The following is a 21,949-nucleotide window of genomic DNA, read 5'->3' on the forward strand; positions in this document are numbered from 1 at the left end:
GGGGGGGGGGGCTGGCGCACCGCAGCGCCCCCGCACCCCGCCCGGGATTGGGGGGGGGGCCGGATCGGGCCCTTCCCCCAGCTCCTGGGAGCAAGTGGGGAAACTGAGGCAGGGGTGAGGGGCGGCTCCCCCCCCACCACCCCGGGGACAACGTCGCACCCATCGCCAGGGTCTGTGTGTGTGTCCCCCCCGGGCAGGGATGCTCTCAAGAGAGGCCAGAAGTGGTACGGTTATAAACATCGGGAATTTTATTTTAAAAAAAAAACCATCACAACCATTAACATCGTTACAGCTCGTCGCCGCCTCCGGGGTTTGCGCACAGCATGCTCACGACAGGGGGGTCGCGCGGGTTTAGTTTTCGTTAAACAACCGTTTTTAAAAGGGGGTGTGGGTGGGAAAGATAACTCGGCACGCTACCGTTGAACTTGGTTTTAATGTTTCTCCACAAACGGTGAAAAATACTAAAGTACAGACAAGGAATAATCATAATGTTGTGGCCAACATTATAAATATGGAATTATAAATTTAAAACATTTTCTGGTTTAAAAAATAAATCTGGTAGTAAATGCAGCTCTGCGGTGTCGGTGTCTAGTAGGGCCGGTCTCGGCGTTCCTGGCGGTGCTCACCCCTGCGAGCGGAGGGAGAGGCCAAGTCAGTCGCGGCACCCCAGGGTGTCGTGTCCCCCCCCCGCCCAGGACAGGTTCTCACCTCCCCCCCAACCCCCCCATCCCCCTTTCCCAGTGACCGAGGTTCCCCCCGCCCCGCTCCCCTACGTACTTGTCCATCTTTCCCGGTCCTCCACGCCGTCCGCCTCTGCCTCCGCCTCCCATCTGTTCCATCAGGGGTCCCGGGGGGCCCCCGGGTCCTCCCCCTCCTCGCCGGCCACCTCCTCCATAGCCACCTCGATCCATACCCCGGCCTCCTCTGAATCCGCCTCTGTCACCACCGCGGCCACCTCTGAACATGCCACCGGGTCCCCCACGGTCCATCAGGCCACCTCCTCGCCCACCTCGCATCCCCCCGGGGCCGCCTCTACCGCGGTCTCCGCCTGGGAGAAAGGAGAAGACCCTCAGAGCGCTCCAAGGGGACAGCCAGCCCCCTGCCCGCCCCATCGACCCGGCACATCCCGGCACTGCTGACAGAAGATCCGGGAGCAGTTGGGAACCCCGAGGGCGACCAACGCTGCAGGGGAGCACAGCGAGTGCTCCTCATCCAGCTTCTCCTCGGAGCCAGGAGAGACGGGGTTCATTAGGAGGGCACTGCCTAACGAGGTGAAAGTGGCACTTTGGGGAAGCCAAGAGCTGAAGTTGGCCCCAAGGAGGAGCCCCAGGGGTTCAAGCGGGGCTGGAAAGCGTGGGAGGGCCCAAGGGCAGAGCAGTCCCGACTCCATTTTGCAGCTCCAGGAGGGATGAAGCCCCAGTAGCTCTCGGGGCTGGAAAGCGCCACTCCCCGAGGAGCCCAAAACCGGGCGTGAGGCAGCTTGCTGGAAACCTGGTGCCTCCAGCCCCGCCGGGAACTCAACCAGACACGCACCTGGGGGGGGGAAAGGGGGTGGAAGAAACCCCTCCGGTTTAGGAGCCTTGCACTGGTTACACTCCGTTCTCCAGGCGAAGTTCTGGTTTCCGCATCCCCTGGGTAAAAACACCAGTTAGCAAAGACTGGGAGCAGCGTTCCGGGCTGCGTGGCACCGGGAAGCGCCACGTGGCCGTTAGCAGGAGGGCACAAGGAGACACCAAAGCTGGTCAGCAGGGCCTGGAGAGTCAGCCGGGCTGCTCGTTCAGCCACAGCCCCCAGCAGCGACATCTGCCCTCCCTCCCGGCTCCAGACCGGAGAAAGGAACTTCCTCGGAAGGCCCAGCGAGTTATTTTGGGAAAGGCCTGCACGTCCCGGCCAGCACCTCAGACAAAAGACCCCTCCTCAGGGCTCTGAGGTAAGAGTCGGCTGTCGTCACCATGTGGAGTGACCACAGAGCTGCCAGGCTGACGTGGAGCTGCCGCCATGCGTGGAAGAGGCGGGCGACGTGGGATACTCACGGATTGGGACACTGCCAGTCACCAGCTCGGTGCTGGACGCTCCCGCTGGAGGGGTTTCCCCTGGATCCCCGCGGTCCTCTCGAGGAGAAGCCACCCCTGTCTCCACCTCTGCCTCCCATCCGGCCCATGGGGCCGCTCGGGCCGCCAGGCCCCCCTGGACCTGCAGGGAAAGCTCCGTTAGCCGCACGGGGCGCCGGCCACGGCTGCAGGACAGGGCTGTGCCTCTGGCCGTGCTGAACGTTACCTCCGCGCAGCGGGGGAGGCATTCCTCGCTGCTCACGTGGGGGCATCCCGCCTCGCATGCTGTTCATCGGGCCCTTCTTCCGTGCGAGGGTAACTTTGAGCTTGCTCCCCTGGAAATCCTTCCCTAGGAGAAATACAAGGGCAAGAGCATCACTCTCTGCCGTGAGTTCACACTGCTCACCAGATCCTGGGATCGCATGCGACTGCACCGAGTCGTCAGCAGCAGGGACAGTTTTTATCTAAGTGTCAATGACAGCAGAAGGGCACAAATTCCACCCGCGGGACTGAGACAGGCCCTGGCCACAGGAGGTAACAGGCCTGGGCAGCTGAGGACAACCACAACCCAAGCACCGCCCTTATGTCTTCCAGGTAAAACCAGGAACTTCTTAGGCAAAAGCCTGACCACCTAGACCTAGCCTAAAATGACTACCATCCTCCACAGGCCGAGGACGGAAATGCTGACTTCTATTGGACAAGAATTCAGTTCCGAAATCTAGAACAAAGCGATTCTACCCCAAAACACCCCCCCCCATACTCACCATCAAACCATTCAACGGCTGTTTTGGCGGTAGACGGGTCATCGTAAGATACCGTGGCATCTCCTTTGGGTTTGCCGGTTTCTTTGTCAATGTAGAGGTTTATCATAGGCTGCCCGGTCCTCTTGTTCATCTAGCAGGACAGCAAAATGTCACCTCAAGTCACATCTCCCTGTAAGCTGAGTGGGGATTTACTCTCCTCTGTTCTGCTTTTGACTCGAGACAACTGCGCTTCATTTTGGTGACTCCGTGGCAGAAGAAAGGGCCCCTCTGGCTTACCACAGGCAGCAGCTACTCTGCCCGGCCAACCTCCGCTCTCCCCACCACCCTGAGCCCTCACGCTGTCACACGTGGTGCTTCGGCGAGTCTAATCACGCTGCCGAGGGAGAAATTTTGTGTTGGGGAAAGCTCGAGCCAGGCCGTGGTCACCCCACTGCCCAACCAGAGACCTGCCAGCTCCTGGAAACGAAGGGCCGAGACGAGCAACGTGCAGGCGGGGAGGAGGTGGGCAATCCCTTTCCCCCACGCCTCCCTCTCACCTTGACAACACCGCATTGTTTGAAGAAATCTGCCAGATCCTCCAGGGTCACATTATCATTGAGTCCCTGCACATAAACTGAACTGTTGTCCGAGTCCTCATCTGGGTCCATAGGTGGGCCTAGGAGATAATTCACGGTGTCATTGCAGGGAGAGGAAAGGCAGCGATACAACATGATGGAGTACTTTTCATGACGTCATCCCCTCAGCCAGCTGCGGCTTTGCTCTCAATGAGCGGATTTACGAAGCGACCCGAAAACCCAGGCATCGAGAGCGGCGATGCTCCGCCACCTCCTCCAGGCAGGCGGGCAGGCAGGACCGCGCCACACCTCGCTGCTTCTGCCACAGACAGACACCCACACCCACCCAGCGCGAGGAGAACCGCCTGGTTAAACCGCTCGCTTATCACAGGAAAACCCATCGGTCCCCCTGCGCTGACCCCCCCTTTTCCGCAGCGACGTGCCGATGTGGGAAGGTTGACGCATAACTTCCAGACACGCCTGTGCAACAGGAAGGAAAAAGTCGCACGGCGACAGGCCAGGGGTGGCACGAGAGGCGGCTACCGGACCAGCGCAGGCAAGCTCCAGGCTACAGCTGCCTGAAAAGGGCTTTTTGCAGAGCAGCTCCCCCAAAAAAGCCCCTCTAGTTCCCACGGAGAAGGGTAAGCATCTCACAAACACGTGTGGTTTTCCAACAGTCCGGCTGTTCTGATGAAATGGGGAATCGAGAAATAAATGAAATGGCCGGAAAGAGACCATGAATGGCAGAGCATCCTTGCGCTCCTACGGCAGGGCACACCGCGGGGCTACGTCTCCCGTGGCTACAGCCCTCGTCCGGAGCAGAGAACGAGTGCAGAAATCTCCATTTCAGGAGCTCGGGAGAGAACACCAGCAGCTATTGGCAATTACCTAAATCAAGGTCCGGTCCTTCTTCCATGTGTCCTGCCAGTCGGGAAAGAATCATAAGAAGCTGTGTTAGTGCACGCCTTGCAGGCTGAAGAGCCGACACACACAATACTATCTACTTATAACCACCGTTCGATGGCGCTGGTTAAACTCAAATTGACCTGCATTGCAAAAAACATCAGCAATGCACCTCTTACTTGGTGATCGGTTTGCTATTTTTAGCAGCCTTTCAAACCATTAACCACTATTACGCTTTTTTTTTTTTTTTTTTTAATGCTTTACCAGGCCAATCAGTTTTACGTTCATTAATAAAAAGTTACTTTACAAAAAAAAAATTTATTAAATCCAAACCATTTATTTTCCCCAAATTACAGAAGTGGTTGCTCAATTCTTCCAAGTTACCCTGTGTCCTGTAACCGCATACCCCTAGGCATTGCCGGCAGTACCCATTACAGTCTTGTTGCATATGTCATTTTAACCACTTAAACTAATAAAAATTACACTTTGTTCTAAAAACTGACTGCAATTTTTTTTTTTTTTTTTTAACACTATCCATTGTAATGCTCAAAAACTTACCACCAGGCTTATTGAAGCCACCTCGCTCTCCAGCGCTGCTGGGGGGATAAACGAAGAAATGAAGGCCTTTCCCTTTACAAAGCCAGTACCGCTCTGAGCCTCTGCGGCTCACTGGGAAGAAGGGCACTGGCTAAAACATCTCCAAACAATGCATCTGTCTCTCTCTCTCTCATCTCGGCACTATGCCTTTCTTCAGGGCAGCTCGCTCAAATTTCCTTTACATATACGCAACCTCGCTTGTCTGGTTTTAGACACCGCTTTGCTGTCGGTACCCTTGCATTATTTGTATGGGTATTAGCGGTGCAATACTTGGCCAAAAAAAAAAATATATATATGGTTTTTGAGCGTTATAAATTGGGCTTTTCGCTTCAGAGAAATCGTGAGGTCGTTCGCTGGTCAACTCCCTCCCCTCTGTGTGTACATAAAGGTGCACCCTCAGCCTCTCGCAGCACGAGAGCGAAACGAGCCCGCGGGTCCCTGACATTAACAGTTAAAAAGGTAGGAGACAACCACACGCGATACCTACAATACAGTTCAGATGACATTTCCGCTAAAAACCTCGGTATAAAGCCATACATTCAGGTCGTTACTGAATTTAACAAGTCTCTGTGGAGGGAGAACTTACAGAATACAGCGGGGGCTCGAAGGCCTGGGGTGCAGCTTTGTGGACACAGACCAGAACGCAAGATTTCGGCGCGCGCCAATGCAAACCGAACGGCCGCAGCTTTCGTCGAAAGCTTTGGCTGAAGCGTTCAGCTAAGACCGCTTTCAAAAGCTGGTTAATTAGGAAAATGCCACCTGAAAAGGATTTTGATGTTTCTCGCTCTTTTTTGGAGAGACGAAAAAAAAGCTGTTTGGAAGGAGACGAGCAGAGGAGGGAGAGCACCGCCTATTTTCTAGCAAGTATTGCACCTCTAATACTGGAAAAAAAAAAGTCGTCAATACACAGTTTCAAGCTGTTGCATGCAGCTTTGCCTCCTTTTGTTAAAGTACACACCATTTACGTAATGTCTCTCTTTTTAAACACAGACGTTTACACTTTTTAACGTTACACAATTCTAAAGTAGTATACCTCCTCTGGTTTTATTACCAAACAACAAGTACGCAGTTACCAAAGTTACAGAAGGATTCCATTTATACAATGAATACATTTGGTTAAAAATATTCTATGTATATTTTTCCTCTCCATATGGACACCGTGTCTAGTCCCACTTTTCATTATGCTGCCGGCTGAGTACTGAGTACGGGTACTTTTTAAGTATTGAAGTGTATACAAGGCTCTCACTTTGTAACCTGTAGCATATAAATGCGACAAAGCATGTTAAAAAGTTTCCATGTTTAACAGCCAATGAAAATATAAAATAATTGAGTCAATGAAAAAGGGCACGTTAATAACATCGAGCTCCTTACCTGCCGGAGACACTGAAATCCATCACCACAGCATGATAAGAAGGGCCGAGTTCCCCTACCTGCCCCTTGGCGTTCATAGGAAGGCCGCCTTTTCTATGGACAGCAGAAAGTCTACGTCCATAAAGCAGGGGAGCCTTTGTAATGGTCTACTCAGGTGGAAATCACTACGTACGCAATTTAAGCTCGGATTAGGGCGTGAAATCAGAGACAGATGACAAATCTTTTGCATGAGAAGCTCCGAAGGGGCTAGAAATTTGAAGATGTGATGATAGACATTTCAGGTGTCTACATCTACTTTAAACCATTAGAGATAAATACATCATGGGTGAAATCTTTATGCAGAACCGCGGAACTCTGTTCCACTCGAGCCAATTCAAGCCAGATGTGGTCCAACACGGGCCAGTCTTTTTTCTTGTCTTTCCGTACACCGGTAGTTGTATTTCTCCGATAAAGATTTCACGCCACTTCAACACATTTCGACAGAGCTATGCAGAATGGGACTATCGATTGCCAAACTCTGGTTGCCGCCAGGTTGTCAAAGACCTTAAAGAAGTTGCCTACGGAGGAGAAGCTGCAATTCCGTTTGCAACGCAAACGCTGTTCACCCCACGCCACATCTCCAGCGCGCTCACCTAGAGACACTCTGCATAGCTCTGGACGGTGCGAAGGGATGGAACACACACAAAGCTACATCTTCCTTCTCTTAGGAGCCTTGGGGATTAGTCCTCCTTCCTCGCTGCTAGCAAAACGAACATCACAGACAGGGAGACACACTGCTGACCTGAAGGCACAGGTTTACCAAACCAGATTTTGCCATCAGTTAAAATGGCCGAACTGATTTAGGCCACCCGAAAGCTCCAAGGGGGAGCAGTCCTGGGAGCCAAGCCACATCTCTTGACTTTCTCGGGGTCTTTCTTTCACGCTCCAACCAAGCTCTAAGCGTTCTGGGCCACTCAGAGTCATGGCTTCGACAGCAGCGATCTGCCCCGGGGCGTACACTTACAGACGTAGCTCCGCGTGCTACTGCTAAGGTGAAGAGGCTGACGGCAGAAGACGGGGCTGACGCGAGGCCTCTGCCTTGTACATACCTGAACTGTCAAGGTCCCCACTACCGAGGCACAGGGAGTGACTCCCGGACCTGGCGGAAGGTTTGTGTGTGTTCGATCCGGAGTTACTGTTAAACCCCACAGAGGATTTCACCTCTGTGCGACCACGAAGGGAGCTGAAAGTTCCAGGTTTAGCAATACCCCGAATTTCCCCCCGCCCAGGGCCCAACCAGCTGCAGGACATAAAAAAAATAAACAGATCCTGCTCCTATTTCCCCTAGGATAATATTTCCATGGATTTCCATGGAATGATGCTACAGAGATGGTCCCCATGGAAGTACCGTTGTGAATGTCAACCTTTCAGTCCCTTCTTTCCATTTCAAATCCTATGGGTAAAACAGAATTAGATAAAAGGAGAAAAGATTTGCTCTTACCCCATTCCACCGCGTCCTCCTCCCCGCCCACCTCTGCTCATGCCTCCGCGATCATATCCCCCTCTTCCCCTGCCCCGGTTATCAGGGCCGCTCATATTCCGATTCTCTCCCGGGCCTGAAAAGCCTCCGGATTCCTGTCCGTACACGTTCATGCTGCTAGGATGGTCCTGACGGAACGAGCCTGAGAAAGTTCGTAACAAAAATGTTAGGGAGCTGCAGATAAGAGGGGGTCGAAGCTGCCTGTCCCCTTTTTCGGCCCTGCCTTCAGCACCAGAACAGAATCACGACAATCATTTCCCACAGCGCTCACAGCAACAGCGTTAATTTAAGGAGAACGACGCCAAACTTCCTTCAGAGACATCCCACCCCGCAAGGGCAAGGGACGCCGGCCCTTTTCCTCCAGGAGCACGCGGCTCTGCTAAGCACACTCACTCTGCTGGCCGTAGCTGCTGCTCTGCTGGCTGTACTGGCTCGGGGCCTGGCTGTAGGAACCCGTCTGGGGAGGGTAACTGGTCGGCGGCGGCTGCTGCCCGTAGCTGCTCTGCTGGCCATAGCTGGTCTGTTGTCCGTAGGTGCTCTGTTGCCCGTAGGTGCTCTGCTGGGAGTAAGTGCTCTGATCGTAACTGCTTGGCTGTGTGGAGGAATAGCTGGAAGACAAAAGCGTTGAAAAGATGGCAAGATGAGCCAATTCACTGGCAACGTGCATTAGGCTGCGGAAGTGGCTCGCAATAGACGGTAATGCAATTATAAGCCATATGTCGCGTTGTAAACCATTTAAAAAGGTGAAGTCATTCTATGGAGGCTTGTCTGGTGGCAGGAGACAAAATAAACCTGGTAGACTGCTAAAAGCAAAGTCCATGCAGCCATTCACGATTTATTCATACTGCTAGAAAGAGGCAGAAGCGCCAGGGAGTGGCAAGGCAGGTAACAGGCTCCCTTCTGCCTCAGCACTGAAATATTTTCAGCCAATGGATAATAGAACAGCTGCCCCTCACACATCTCAGGCTTTGGGAATTTCAAAACAGAGACTTTAGAAGTCAGCATCAGCATATTAAAGACACCAGAAGGGAAGACGTGAGCTCCTTGTCAAAGCCCCGTGTAAGGAGGCAGCAAAGGCTCCATGTAACACACTCCCTATCTAGGAAAATGTCTTAAAACCCTTTGTCATCGTTACACCTTGCTACTGCAGGTACGTACGCAGAGACATTTATGCGCTCAATCCTGTGACAAGAAGTACCCCAACAAGAACTACACCCTCCTCCTCCCAGGACACCAAACCTCCTTTTACATCTGTTCGTTTAAAATCCCTTGAGAAAACCCCCTTTGCCCAAGCTGACCTGACAGTTCCCAGGCCAGCTGCGCGAGGCTTAGCCCGCAGGGAGAGTTACCTGGTAGGAGGATAGGAGGGAGGCGCAGTGACCGGCTGCATGGGGTAGCTGGCAGGCACCTGAGGATAGCTGTAGTTGCTCTGTCCATACCCTAGGCTGGGCTGGCTGTAGCCTGTCGTACTCGACGGCGGCTGGCTGGTCTCTGCTGGTTTGCTGCCATCCTGGGGTCTACGGAGCAATATTGAACAAGGAAAGATTGGTGTGAACCCCCACCTCTGGTAGCAGCGAAGGTGCTCGGATCCCACCCCCCCCCCAAGACAGAACGGCACTACCTATGTCTTTGGGAAGTGTTACAAGCTGGCACTGCATCGGTGTCAGTTGCTCTGGCAGAAGCCAACGTCGGTTTATTAAACACTAAACATTTTAGCACACGCTGACTGGGCATTTGCACGCTCCTCTGCCATCAGGAAAGGCCCGGGCAGCATCCTGAACAGAGAGCACCACAGCTTCTGTTCACCAGCTGCGTTACAAAACCAAAGGTGAGGGATTTAGACTTTGGCTCTAGAACTGAGTTGAGGATGTGAAAAGGCCAGGAAAGCAGCCAGCAGCACTGCCCCTGCGCTTGAGCTGGTTTTGCACAACACTTGGAAACGATGAGCTCAAAAGCAGCCAGAAACGTCAGTTAAATGCACCATTGTTTGGTTTAGAATTCAGTGCAAACAGACATTGCCCCATATATGTTACCCGATGAAAGGGAAAGGACGTTGGGGGTTGGACTAGATGACCTTTAAAGGTCCCTTTCAACCCAAACTATTCTACGATTCTGTGTTTAGTGTTAACTCTCAAGACCTGAAAATAAAGAGAACCACGTGATTTGCATGTCTCCTTCTTTTATATTTGTCCCATACTGTTTATAATCTCTAAGTGTTTATCAGAGCGGAGTAAAAAGAGTTAAAGCTACTTTTGTTGTACAAGCCAGGAAAAAAAATGTTTTAAATGATGTCAGGATTCATACTTAAAAGTGTAATCTGGAAGACACAGAGCTGTGCCAGGCTCCGCCTTTCCTTACTGGAGTGGTTGCTATAAACATCAGGTAAACCAAAAAAGCAGTTTTTACTGACTATTAAACAAGTTTCCATTATGTATTCTAAACCTTTCATATCCTGAGCAAACAATTAAACTAAATATGCTATTGACAGCGCCCAGATTGAAAAAGGAAATTGTCTTCAGCATCTGCATCCACTCCAGAAGTCAGAGTATGTAACAGCGCCCTGCCTGACCCCGTGACTCAAGATGAGATCAGACTGGTCCATTTTCTGCTCTATGTTGTGAGTCAAGAGCCCATCTTTGCCGCTGGGTTGCTCTCCGCATTTCTCAGTAACGGTGCTGACTCACCGCGCCGGAGCAGAACCTACCTACGTTGCTTCCTCCAGCCCTGAAACGCGATGGGATCAGATTCAGCGAGAGCAAAGCTCAAGCACAACAGGCAGAGAAAAGGTGTAAACAAAACCAGTGGGCCCCAGTTCAGCTGGTGGTGGCGCTGGGGTTCTCCCCAACAGCCTTAGGAGGAAGAGAGGAATCGGATGTTACCTTGCAGGAGCGGATGCTGCTGGCTGCTGCCCGTAGGCTGGGTAGGCAGGCTGGGTGCCATAAGCGGACGGTGCTGCGTAGGAAGCCTGGGTGGTGGTAACCGTAGCGGTGCTAGTATCGTAGGTGGCTGTGCCGTACCCCTGGACGGGCTGACTGTACGCTGGGGGGGCAGTTGGGGTGGTATAACCTAGAAGAGACGACAGCTTCATCAGATTAGATTGGCGAGCTTCGCTCGTCATGTTTTGGACTATTGTGCTTCTGTTGACGGCGTATCAGACCTCAGGTGCAGCACCGATTTTACCACTGCAAAAATACCACAGATAACCTGAAAATGATGAGCTAACCCACCCCACCCCTTCGCCTTCCTCAGAGAAAGCCTCTGCCTTGGGAAGCCCCAGCCTGCAGCCCCAGCTCTACCCTCACCATCCAAAAACCACGCTCCGCAGAGCTTCAATCAGCATCCAAAGGCTGTTTGTTTACAGCTACCGAAGCTCACAGCTAATGTAATAAAGTGCACACAGGGCAAGCTGAGGCATGCAGCGTCTTCTGAACGCAAGAAGACTAAACAAAGCTCCTGTCGGCCCTAAAGTAAAAGAAATCCAATCATTTAAGAAGTATGGTCCCATCCTTTCAGCTTTTTTGAAAAATAAAAGCACAAAACGGCACCAGGCTGACTTGACAAGTCTTTCTGAGCCATTTATGAAGTCTTGTTTTAAATCAGTAATTCTGGAAACAAAAGAAAAGCACTTTGCATTTGCTTTAACTTAAGAGAAAGGTCAAGGAAGAGAAATAAGGTAGCTCCTGATGTTTTCTTAGAATTTCAGTTTGCTTTAGTAAAAAGCTTACAGCTCATGCATTTATTTTTGAACAGTTTTACAAGAATATCGAAGATCCCGAAACAGCTCCATTTAAATCAGTCTTTCCAGCAGCCGCCGCTGTATAATTTAGCCAACCGTTTGGCTTGTCACAAAGGTGAAATATAAACCCAGTATTAACACGGTGGCTTTTTATAGTTAAGAACCTCGCGAGCAGGTTTTCAGATTATGAAACAGAGATTTAAGTGAAAAAAGATCAATTAAAGATCTTGTTAGCAAAAGCTGACCTACTAAAAATATAAAACATCGATTGCCAAAGAGGAGCCAACTGGTCTCAGTCTTATTGATGTGATCTTAATTGCATCAATTAAAGTAACAGCTTCTCCATCACTTCTTATTTTTAATAAACATTGGACACTTGTGACATATTCTTCCTTCTAATGATACAACATTTTATGCAAATTGTGTGGTAGCTTTTTATTTCAATTCCCTAATTTGCAAAACCAAATGTATTTCCAGCGGAATATAGCATGCCTTCCCGAAAGCACTACAGAACTTCCACATCCTGCTGGCCCTGCAACAAAATCAGGACCCTTCCCTACGGCCCTCTGAATCAGCAAGTAAAGAGGAAGAGAAGCGAGAAGAGGAAGTTTGCGCAGCACATTAATTAAAAAAAACAATCTGCAGCTTTCTGTCCCGAGTGTCGCTGTCGAGCTTTCTGGTTAGCCTCAGGATCCTGACGAAGGGACAGGAGCCTGTCCCCTTTTATCACCTGCAACAGCTAGCTTAGGAGCCCCTGCCCGCTCCCACAAGCCTCATTCCTCCTGCTCTTGGCCCCCCCACGCTACCACCCTCCTGCTGAACGCCGCAGGCTGGCTTCCATGTCGTAAGGCAGCCTGGAAACATCAAAGCGAGAGAGTAAGCTGGTCTCCCACCAGGAAGTAACTTGCACGAATCACAAGCAAATTGGTTTTCATGGTCATTATTCCTTTTTTGCTGAAAGGTTCTCTGAAAAGTAAAGTCCTGTTCTGAGTGTTGCCAAGCAGGGTGAATGGGATGATGTCAAATGGGAAAAAATGAGCATGATTTTTAGAGACTCAGACAAATTTAAACAGTCGAAACACTTAAATGTGAGCAACCACAGCATTTCCACAGAAAGCACGGACACCAGAAGTTAAAGGAACCCTTATTTGAACCGGCCAAAGCCTGACCGCATTCTAAAACAGTCGGCAGCGAGCGCTGCTGAAGCCACAGCCCTGCCCTGGGCTGTTCTCGTCAGACCCAGAGCCACAGGGTGGTTCTGCCACATCTGGGTCCCCTTTCTCGGCACTGTTACCAGCAGCACTAACCTCTCCGATCAAGCAAGCGAGCAGGTTTGCTAACGCCTGGCTCTGCACAGTCAATAGAATAAAAAGGAGGGGAAAAAAAAAAAAATCCTGAATTTTAATGCTTCAGCTCTAGATGGAGTGTTTCCCTTGTGCAAGTGTGCTCAGCAGGAAGGGTTTGTACCAGAAAAAGAAACGCCAGCAATTTAACATCCCACTGGTTTGAATTTTCATTTCAACAACTTCATTTACGTACTCTGAAAATCCTCAAGAACTGTATTTTTGAGGGGGCCATTCACATTACATCACTTCTCTCTCTTCCCCCCTCCCCAGTTAGTAAGATAAACGGCGAGTCTGCAAAACAGCTACTGTAAGAAAAAGATAACAGAAGAACTTTGACAACCTGTTTTAAGAAGTCCAGTTACGTGGCTCAGTTTCCTCTCAAAGGCTGCAAGAAAAACCCTTACTCAAGTCTAGGAATTCTTCAGGCGGAGGGGAAGCTTGCAGGACTTGGTCCTCAGAGCACATCGACTGAAAGCACTGGATTCAAACAGATTTATTCTGAAATAAGCAGGCTTTACGTCAGCTAGGACCAGTTTTTGAAGGCTTCTCTCTGATGCAAGCAGCATGAAAAGCTACCCATGGGGTCTGCGTGCCCAAAGAGACAACTTGTGTTTGGCACGTGTATTTTCTCTGCTCCATTTTGGTGTAACAGATTGATGTGGTAGCCAAGACACCGATGGGTGCGTTCATTTCTGAATACGTCAGAAACTTAAAATATACATAACCCTAAATTTCACAGGTAAAAAGAGAAGTGGGACCTGGCTGTCTTTAGAGAGTAATTCCCAGTTAGCTACTTAAAGGAGATTCATACTTGGACCTTTGAAATGATGTTTTTGCCCCCAAATGACATTGTTAGAAAGCCAATAACCCTAACAGATGCAGCTCTTTATTTACTCTTGTAATTCATGCTTCTACACCGCAGCAATTAAAGAGCAAACCATGACCACAGATCCGCTGGTGCCGATTAATCCCCTAATCCAGTTGGCGTCCAGGGAGCCGCAGAGGAGCCCGCAGGCTCCCAAACCCCTCTTCTCCGTAACAAAGGGACGAGGTGACTCCAAGAGACCTTTCCCTACAGCCCCGGGGAGGGAAGAAGCACGACCTGGGCGGTAACTCTCACCTTGGGCGGCCCAGGAGTCGATGGCAGAGTGCTTGGGACAGAAAGGTCCCCGGGCAGGCTAAACCAGTCCTCCTCGGAGGCTCTGAGGTGACGCAGAGGAACCATCTCTGCCGTTCCTGCAGAGTCCCGAGAGTGTATATCTGCACAGGACTTCTATTTCCCTGACAAAAATAACATTTTAACCAAAAAAATAGGTTGTTAAGACAAAAAAAGGCACTTTGCTTTTAAGTCATTGCAGACATTCTCCTACTACAAAAAGGCGATGCGTAGGAAAAATAAATTCAGGTTCAACCGTAAAAATTGTACTTCTCTTAGGGCATAAAGATGCATGCTCCAGGCAACACCCCGGGCTTTATTTAGTATGAAAGGCAGAGCCGCAGAGAGGGAGACAGGCTTTAAGCACTACAAGTCTCATTTGCACAGCTCTGGCTCCTCAAGGAGAGGCAGGTGTAGGAAGAATAAATACAACCTGGCACTCAGTCTGGAGAATAACATCAACAGTTTTACCACAGACCAGTGCTACGTGGACTGAGGCAAATCGTACTTGAAGGTCTGATAAGGATCTTTTGTCTGACCACTTTTTTTTTTTTTTGATGAAAAGAAAATGAAGCTTTTTGTCTAAAAAAAAGGGAAGCTGTGCAGAAAAGGTGACAAATATTATTCCTCCAGCAAACATACTCCTAAGGGAGAAGCAAACACATAAACAGCGCAGCTTCCTGTGACCCCTGCAGGGCTGGAGTCAGTAGTAGGGATTAAAGGACTCAAACATTTCTAAGAAATTTTGCAAGTCCGCAAATCCTTTTTGCTGCTGATTTATGTCCATATACTTTTAAATGAAAGAAAAAAAATCCTGTGGATCACTCTCAGCAACGCTGGCTAATGGCTACTGGCTCTCATTCTGCAGGACACGTGCTAATTACCAGGCAGAAATTTTCCTCATCTGTGTAAAGATGTTCAATATTTGAAGTGCTGTATAATTGGCTAACTGTAGGGTATAGACTATAGGATACAGACTATAGGATAACATTTTCTGTCCGCCTCTTCCTTGTGAAGCATTCTCCAACGGCTTCTGCGGCCAGAGACCACATTGCCTGTCTGTTCTGGTATTCCCTTGCTTTGGGAAGTATTTAAGAAAGCTCCCACTCTAACAGACATTTATAACATCTCTCATAACAAAGGATGAATCTGCAGAAAACGGCACCCAAGGCATTACTTAGAGGAAAATGCATTTTCTTTTTCAAAGTCTCCCGAATATTCAGTCCAAACATACCAGAATCGAACGATGTCTCAATAGTTTCTTTCAGACATTAAGACACTCGTATGTACAAAACTCCGGTTCAAAGAGCACACGCTGGAATAGTTTACAGCACGTTAATGAACATGTGACGTATGCGTCTGCACTGGAAATCCAACGACAACATGGAACATGCACTGGTGGTGCTTGGGACGTTTGGATGTGTCCAACTGTGCTGTTTACCCTTTAGGGTAGGACAGTGGGATTAGATGCACCCAAAACGTCTGGGCCTGGCTGTCATTAGCGCTCAGGAAGTTTGATCCATAAAGTACGCCACTCGGAGACTTTACAGACGCGGAGATGGCAAACAGCATCGCAGCCCAGCAAATTCTTACTGACGTTGTGCGCGCGTGCTCTGACGTTGGACGTTTTTAGCGCTAAAACCAAGTGACACCTAAAGGGTTAACACCACAAGTTTAGACAGGATGAGACAGCATTTTCCATGCAAGAGTGAGCAGGATAGTCAAACCTGTACGGGTCCCTTCTACTGTGGGAAGCACAAGACAAAAAGTATAGGGTACACTATCAGAACAGGCATACATCACTTCCACTGATTTGATTTTCAGGCAACCAAAGCGCTGAGGACACCGGTTCTCAAGAGCAGCCAGAGCACACGCTCCCAGGGCTCTGAGCACGGTACGCTCTGCAGCAACACTCAGTTCCGCAGCATGAACCAGCACCTAAAACATCCCCTGAAAAAATTAAACGGGCATGTTTGTTTACTCCTCAGCCCACCCGCATCTTCGCATCGTTTCAAACTGCCCTTCGCTGAAGGCAGGCTCTTGAGGAAGGAAGCTCTTTCCACATCAGAGCTGCCCAGAGTAATTCAGTATGGTTTGGCTCGGAGTTCCCCAACGCTGACCTGAGCTCAACTCTCTCCCCAGGTAAGTTAAGCCTTGCAGGCATGGGAGCTCTTACCGGTAGGAGGCTGCCCATAGGACGTCGCATACGCAGTCTGCCCGTACGTCGCAGTCGTCTGGGGCTGTGTGTAGCTGACATCCGTGGGTTGTCCATAGGTTCCGTAACTCTGCCCATACGTCTGCTCCAAAGATGATACAAAATTTAATTTGTGACCAGAAGTGACTCACAGGTGTTGCAGAGGTACACACAGACTGTTTCGGTGATGTACACAGACTGGGGGACCTGTGTTACCTGATGTACTGAAAGCAATCAGGGTCAAGCCAAGGCTACTGTGAAAGTTTGAGCGCTACTGCAAATTTCAGTTCAGATCTGTAATGAAGTTACAAACGCAGTTTTTCAATGCCAGGACCAGAGGGGCAGCCTCTTACATTTTCACAATACACTTCTGCTTTATGTAAAGCGAAGCATGAAAGCGTCCAGCGCTTCATAATTGCCTGGGCACCCATCAACACTCGCAGGTACCTCCCGAGGGCTACCTTGAAACATGGGGAGCAGGACTACTCAGAGGGCAGAACTACACGAATTAAAACAAGTCGGTTACTTCAGCATAAAACTGCTTTAGTGTTCAGTAGAGGAAACCTACTTAAGCTTTCAATGAAGTTATTCTGATTATTCTTCATGTCCACTGGCCAATAGTTTCAAAAATAGCTTATGTAGGCACCTGAGGACGGGATCAGTGGGAGCACCCAAGGGCTCGCCATCACCATACTGTCCCCGTTACTGCTCCTCCCGTCCCGGTGCCTTTGCATTCAGCGAGAGATCAGCACCCAACTCGCACCTTACCCGGAGCTCATTTTCATGCCTAGACTATCACTAAACAACCAGTTTAGCGATACGCTTGCCAGTCTGCTTACATTTGTCCTTCTGTGTAACCTGCAGAGTTGTTAGCAGTTCTTGCAATTGTTCTGTCTCAAAACGCTTATTCAAAATAAAAATTACCATCGCCTTCATTTAAGCTGAACCAAATGCCAAGACTGAAGTTGTGCTCCTCCTGCAATGCTGGTATTTTTCACAAAGGGCTTTCTTACCCTGCCACAGGAACAAGCAAGCGCAGTATTCACGCAGCCTCACCTGCCTCAGACCGGCTAGTGCAGGCAGGTGCAGGCAGCAGCAGGCAGCGTGGCAGAGGCAGCCCCAGAAGGCATGGGAAGGCAGCTCCCGCTCAGTCGAGCTGTTGCCACAACCAGAATTGACCGATTTGAAGCTGCTCAGTAATGCTCCAACATGACAATGTGGTGGGTTTTATCCCCGTAATACAGACATACTTTTGTGTGGATGGATTTTCCCTTCAAAAAACCTCTCTGGAGAGGCAGGGGAAAATTAACCTACAGCACTTCTAAGGACAAAAGTTTACTTTTGAAAACATACTTGGAGTGTGTATACAAATGTGTTTTTAGTAACTTGTATTCTAAGGATTAAAAATAAGCATGGTTTAATTAATCTCTTAAAGATCATCATAATTTTGCAGTCTAGCCAACTGAGAGTATTAAAAGTTTTAGCAACAATACCTCCATGAAAAAATCTAATGGCAATTTAACCCCCCATTCTAAGCTTTTTCTCTCCTACACTGCTGAGTAAACACCCACCAACGCGGTGGTGTCAAACATACACCGCGAATTAGGCTTTTAGAACCCTCTCGACAACAACCACGTTAGGCTAGGATATATTAACAAAGAAGGGGACTGTTGAGGCTCCTCGACATTCAGATTGTTTTCACTTCAAGAAAGCAGTTCAGGCTGTGTGGGGAGCTCCAATACAACTTTTAATGACAGATTTTGACGTTGCCACTCAGCGTTTTTTGCGGCCGGCAGAGCCCCATATAGTTTACTGGAAGACATGTGATTCAGCAACAATTATAAAACTATCTCGTGTTTTACCTGGGTGGTCTGTGCGTATCCTTGAGCTGGCTGAGGTGCATACGCGCTGTAGCTGTAAAATGAATTTAAAGACATTTATAATTCATCCCTGTGTTCCTGACTTGTGCAAAACATATATCTCAAGGCAATTTCCACATATCCAAATGATTTCTGCTGAAATACTATGGTAATACAATATCTAGAAGCTAAAGGAAAACCATAGGATTTGCAGACATACCTGAGTTAAGACTAAACCACAATTATTATATACTTACATTACATCTTTTTAAAACAGAGAGGATAAGACCATAATGCTACTTACCCCTGCTGAGCTGCGGCTTGACTATAGGTACTATAATCTGCAAGAAAAGAGAAGAAAAAAAAGGAGGGGAAAAAGGTTGACAAAGGCTTAACAAAATTAACAGTGTAAGAACACAGCAGCTGGAATTTCCTCCTGCAGCTTGAAAGAACTGCTATAAACCGCTGGAAATCCAGTTTCAAAAGAGTGTAAGGTAAATGCACTTTTTCAGTCTTTCTGAAGGAAACAAAACCTCTCTTCCCTTCATTGTTACTGCTGTTTGCAGCAGCAACTTTGATCTCAAATGACCCTACTTTAATTTAACTGCCACCTTGGATAACACCCAAGGGGGCTGGCAGGAGGGTGTTTTGTTTTGGAACAAAAGAAACACTGGGGCTGACACAAACCCCTCACCCTGGTTTCAAAGGGCCAGGTTGCAAGCTTTTGGGTCTGTACAAACCACACCACACTTCACTCTCTCTATTTAACTTTCAAGGACACAAACAAATGGCTGTAAGGTTCTAACACTTGTCCCCTAGCAGGGTTCGAGATGGGCAGCTAGCAGCAATTCCTTTCTTAAAGCCCCAATCCATGCCAATACCCTGATTTAGAGAACTGGAATTCTGAAAATCCAAGCAGAAAAGTCTACGCTGAACTGGTCTGCTGGCGGGAACGGAAAATGTGTCCACATGGCAATTACAAGGCTGTATTTTAAATGATTACAGCTCCTCAATGTACACTTTCCCTCAAAGTCACCAAGTTACTCCAGTTCCCATCCAAACGTCTAGAGCAAACGATGAATTCATCACTCAGACCAGACCTTGACAGCCAAATTCCAGCTCTCCTGGGACCAGAAAAATCCCGAGGACAGAGATAAGGAATGACTTCAGACCTTGGTTGCATCTGCTGCTCGGGCCATGGCATTTGCCTCAGCTGGAGGCAGAAGTTGGACATTAGTAGAGATTTTCTCAGGCAGAGCCAGATAGTCCCACGCGGGAAGAGGTTTCAGCCTTTCTATCGCGATCACGTCTCGAGATACGCTGATCTCAGTCAGAAAACTGAAGATTATGAATTTGAGGAACCTGACACCTTCCTACACCCTTCAGTTATCCCTAGGTTGTAAGGATCGCTTTAATGCCTTTATCACGCTGTTCGCAAACAAAGGTGAAGCAGCACCAGGAATAATTTTGAAAATACTCTTTTCATCCACCAGCAGCCCCTGTTTCTTGGGGCTGTGGATTCATCTCTAATACAGCTTTCCTCTCCTCCTCCTAATCCCTCTACGCGAGCTTGCGGCTTTTCCTCCTTTGCACTTCCCTCCACTGATACCAGAGCTCAGACCCTGGTGTGCATGTTGATGGACAAGGAAAGAAAATGTCATGACTCTGGTAGTGATTTTTGACAGATATTAATTACTTCAACATTGCACCAGAGCGCAAGAATCAGTACGAGTACAGAAGGAAGATGATTGAAATATCACGTACAATAAAAAGATGCCGAACTGCTAACCAAAGGCTTCTACGCTCCCGAGACACGCCGCACAAGTTGTTAAACTACTTTGGCACCACTCCTGCTTTCCTTACAGGTTGTCATGTTTAATATTGAAAAATCTTGCTTGTTAAATTCAGGGTCGCTGCTCTTTTTTTTTTTTCAGTCTGCATGTGGCTCCAAGCCCGCTAAGTCCCGAGTGTTAAAAATGATTAACGCCCATTCCTCCTCATCCATCTTCCCTCTCCTCCTGCCTCCTTGTACCAGCACCCCTCCATCCTCCCCCACATCTCGCCGCATGTCCTCCTCTACCCTTGCCTCCTCTTTTCCTAGCCTCTGGCTACCAAAACCTCCCTATTCCTCGTTTAAGTCTCATTTTCCACACCCTGTTTGGTTATCTCCCCAACCTTTGTCCCTCTCTCGTAGACCCCCAGCAACCTACCGCCCTCCCGAAGAGCGGCCAGGACCTTGAGTTACGTAGGCGGTCTTCAGTTAAAGACCCATCACCCATCCCTTCGTACAGCCTTCCCCCAGTCCTACCCAGACGTGACGTTTTCCCCTTTATAAGATTTAAATCCAGGTGTTGAATTTGCAATTTATCTCCGGTAACCTTCTAATTTGCTCAAATTTAGATTAACGCAAAACGTTAAAAAAAATACTATGGTTCATTTAGTTAAAACCATCTCCGAGCCTTTATTTCCAGTGGGAAATTAATCTTCATCCTTCTATTTCACGAGGCTCAAGAGCACAATAGCGCAGCCGAAAATAGCAGCTCCCACGGAAGAACATTTCCATGTATTAAGTGGAAAGACAGCTGTATTTTTAAACCCCATTTTGACAATTCCACTGGCACATGTTTCTTTAGTAACTGGTTTTTTTTTTTTGTTTAAAACCTCTCCAAGGTGATATTACTCATATTCCCTCACGCTCCGTGGCCTGTGACATTTTCCTCTGCAGAGAGGTCCAACCTTCAGCTATGGGGCTTTAAGGCTACTTTAAAGACTGAAGTTGCCACAGTTGGTACGTCTTAATTGTAAACTATTTGCATCCAGTCGGAGCCCTCCTGTAAGAGTATGTTTCCTTCTATGATGCTTCACTTGTTTTATTAAAAAAAAAATTACATTTACACCAGAAACCATCCTGAAGAGCCACCAGAAAGGCCAAAGACACGGAGGAAGCCTTCAGCAAGGACAGTGATCTCCTGAAAGAGCATAACTCAAAGAACCTTCTGGGGCCGGAGCACCAAGGATCCGCTATCGCAAACAACCCTTTAACAGATACCTAGGAGGGAGAATCCGGGCGCTGCAACCCCAGGGCGGCACCGGAGGGTCCCGGCCACCGCGGGGACTGGGGAGAGACGGGCTGGGTGGGGGCCAGGACGGCCACGAAGCCCGCAGCCCAGCCGGGAGGGAGCCCGCCACCACAGCGCGGGAGGGCCGGGCCCGACGCCTCGCCCCGCCGTGACAGGGCCGCGGCCCGGCCCCGAGGCGCTGCCCCCGCCCCGCTCCCCTCAGCCCGGGCGGCCCCAGGACGCCGCCGGTGGTCCCAGCCCCAGGCTTAGGCTCAGCCCGTCCTGACGGGCGCCGGTGCAGGAGGCCGGTCCGGCTTCGGCCGCTCCCGCGGAGGCCCCGGGCCGACCCGACCCCCCCGGCCCCGCTCACCCGTCGACGCCATTTTCTCGCCTTCCTCCTCCGCGCTCCCAACGTCCGGCCGCCGCCGCCGCCCCACACTGCGCATGCGCCGCCCGGCCCCGGCGGGCCGTACCACGGCTGCGGCGGGGAGGGCACCGAGGGCGACCGCGCACCGAGGGCTCGTCTCGACCCGTCCCGCCGCTCTCCCGGCGGTTCCCGCGAAGAACCGAGACCGCCTCAAGCCGCAGCGACTGCTTCTCGGGGGGGCAGTTCTCCCGCGGCGCTGGGCGCTCCTCCCCCCCCCTCGCCGGGCGGCGGGATGGTACGGCCCGAGGCGGTTAGGGACCGTCGCGCAAGAGCCGGTCGGGCCGGGAGGCGGAGCGGAGGGCGGGGCTGAGGGGGCGTGATGTCATCGCCGGGCGTCACGCGTCAGCGCGCGGCGCTGCTGGGCCGTGCGTGGGGTGGCTCCTGACGTCACACACCAGCAAGTGGCGCCACGG

General features: G+C 50.0%; 1 protein-coding gene across 5 annotated transcripts; it reads right to left on the minus strand.

Moving 5' to 3' along the window:
- Positions 1-225: 225 nt before the first annotated feature.
- On the minus strand, positions 226-21,585 carry EWSR1 (EWS RNA binding protein 1). Of its 5 annotated transcripts, none has more exons than XM_054844259.1 (17): positions 21,480-21,583; positions 18,355-18,391; positions 18,054-18,105; positions 16,174-16,294; positions 10,639-10,825; positions 9,109-9,276; positions 8,153-8,367; positions 7,721-7,901; positions 4,831-4,865; positions 4,258-4,290; positions 3,352-3,470; positions 2,816-2,945; positions 2,278-2,400; positions 2,034-2,193; positions 1,534-1,631; positions 778-1,048; positions 226-628 (listed from the first exon to the last, which is right to left on the minus strand). In XM_054844259.1, exons 1-17 carry the CDS (start codon positions 21,553-21,555, stop codon positions 589-591), a joined length of 2,046 nt encoding a protein of 681 aa, XP_054700234.1. In that variant the 5' UTR covers positions 21,556-21,583; the 3' UTR covers positions 226-588. The 5 variants fall into 5 exon arrangements, with proteins under 5 accessions (XP_054700234.1, XP_054700232.1, XP_054700233.1 ...); XM_054844257.1 differs by having other exon boundaries at positions 4,831-4,868; XM_054844258.1 differs by having other exon boundaries at positions 16,174-16,297.
- Positions 21,586-21,949: the final 364 nt, after the last annotated feature.

Source organism: Grus americana, chromosome 16 (assembly GCF_028858705.1).
Source record: "Grus americana isolate bGruAme1 chromosome 16, bGruAme1.mat, whole genome shotgun sequence".
Lineage (NCBI taxonomy): Eukaryota > Metazoa > Chordata > Aves > Gruiformes > Gruidae > Grus > Grus americana.

What these genes read in the sequence shown, in the direction of transcription:
- EWSR1 (XM_054844256.1), bottom strand. Translation starts at nt 21,555, where the DNA reads ATGCGCAGTGTGGGGCGGCGGCGGCGGCCGGACGTTGGGAGCGCGGAG. An exon ending in GCAGCATCCGCTCCTGCAAG is followed by an intron (nt 9,277 to 10,638) that starts GTAACATCCGAT and finishes ATTGCTCCGTAG; the next exon opens with ACCCCAGGATGGCAGCAAAC. An exon ending in GGACCGGGAAAGATGGACAA is followed by an intron (nt 629 to 777) that starts GTACGTAGGGGA and finishes CTCCGCTCGCAG; the next exon opens with GGGTGAGCACCGCCAGGAAC.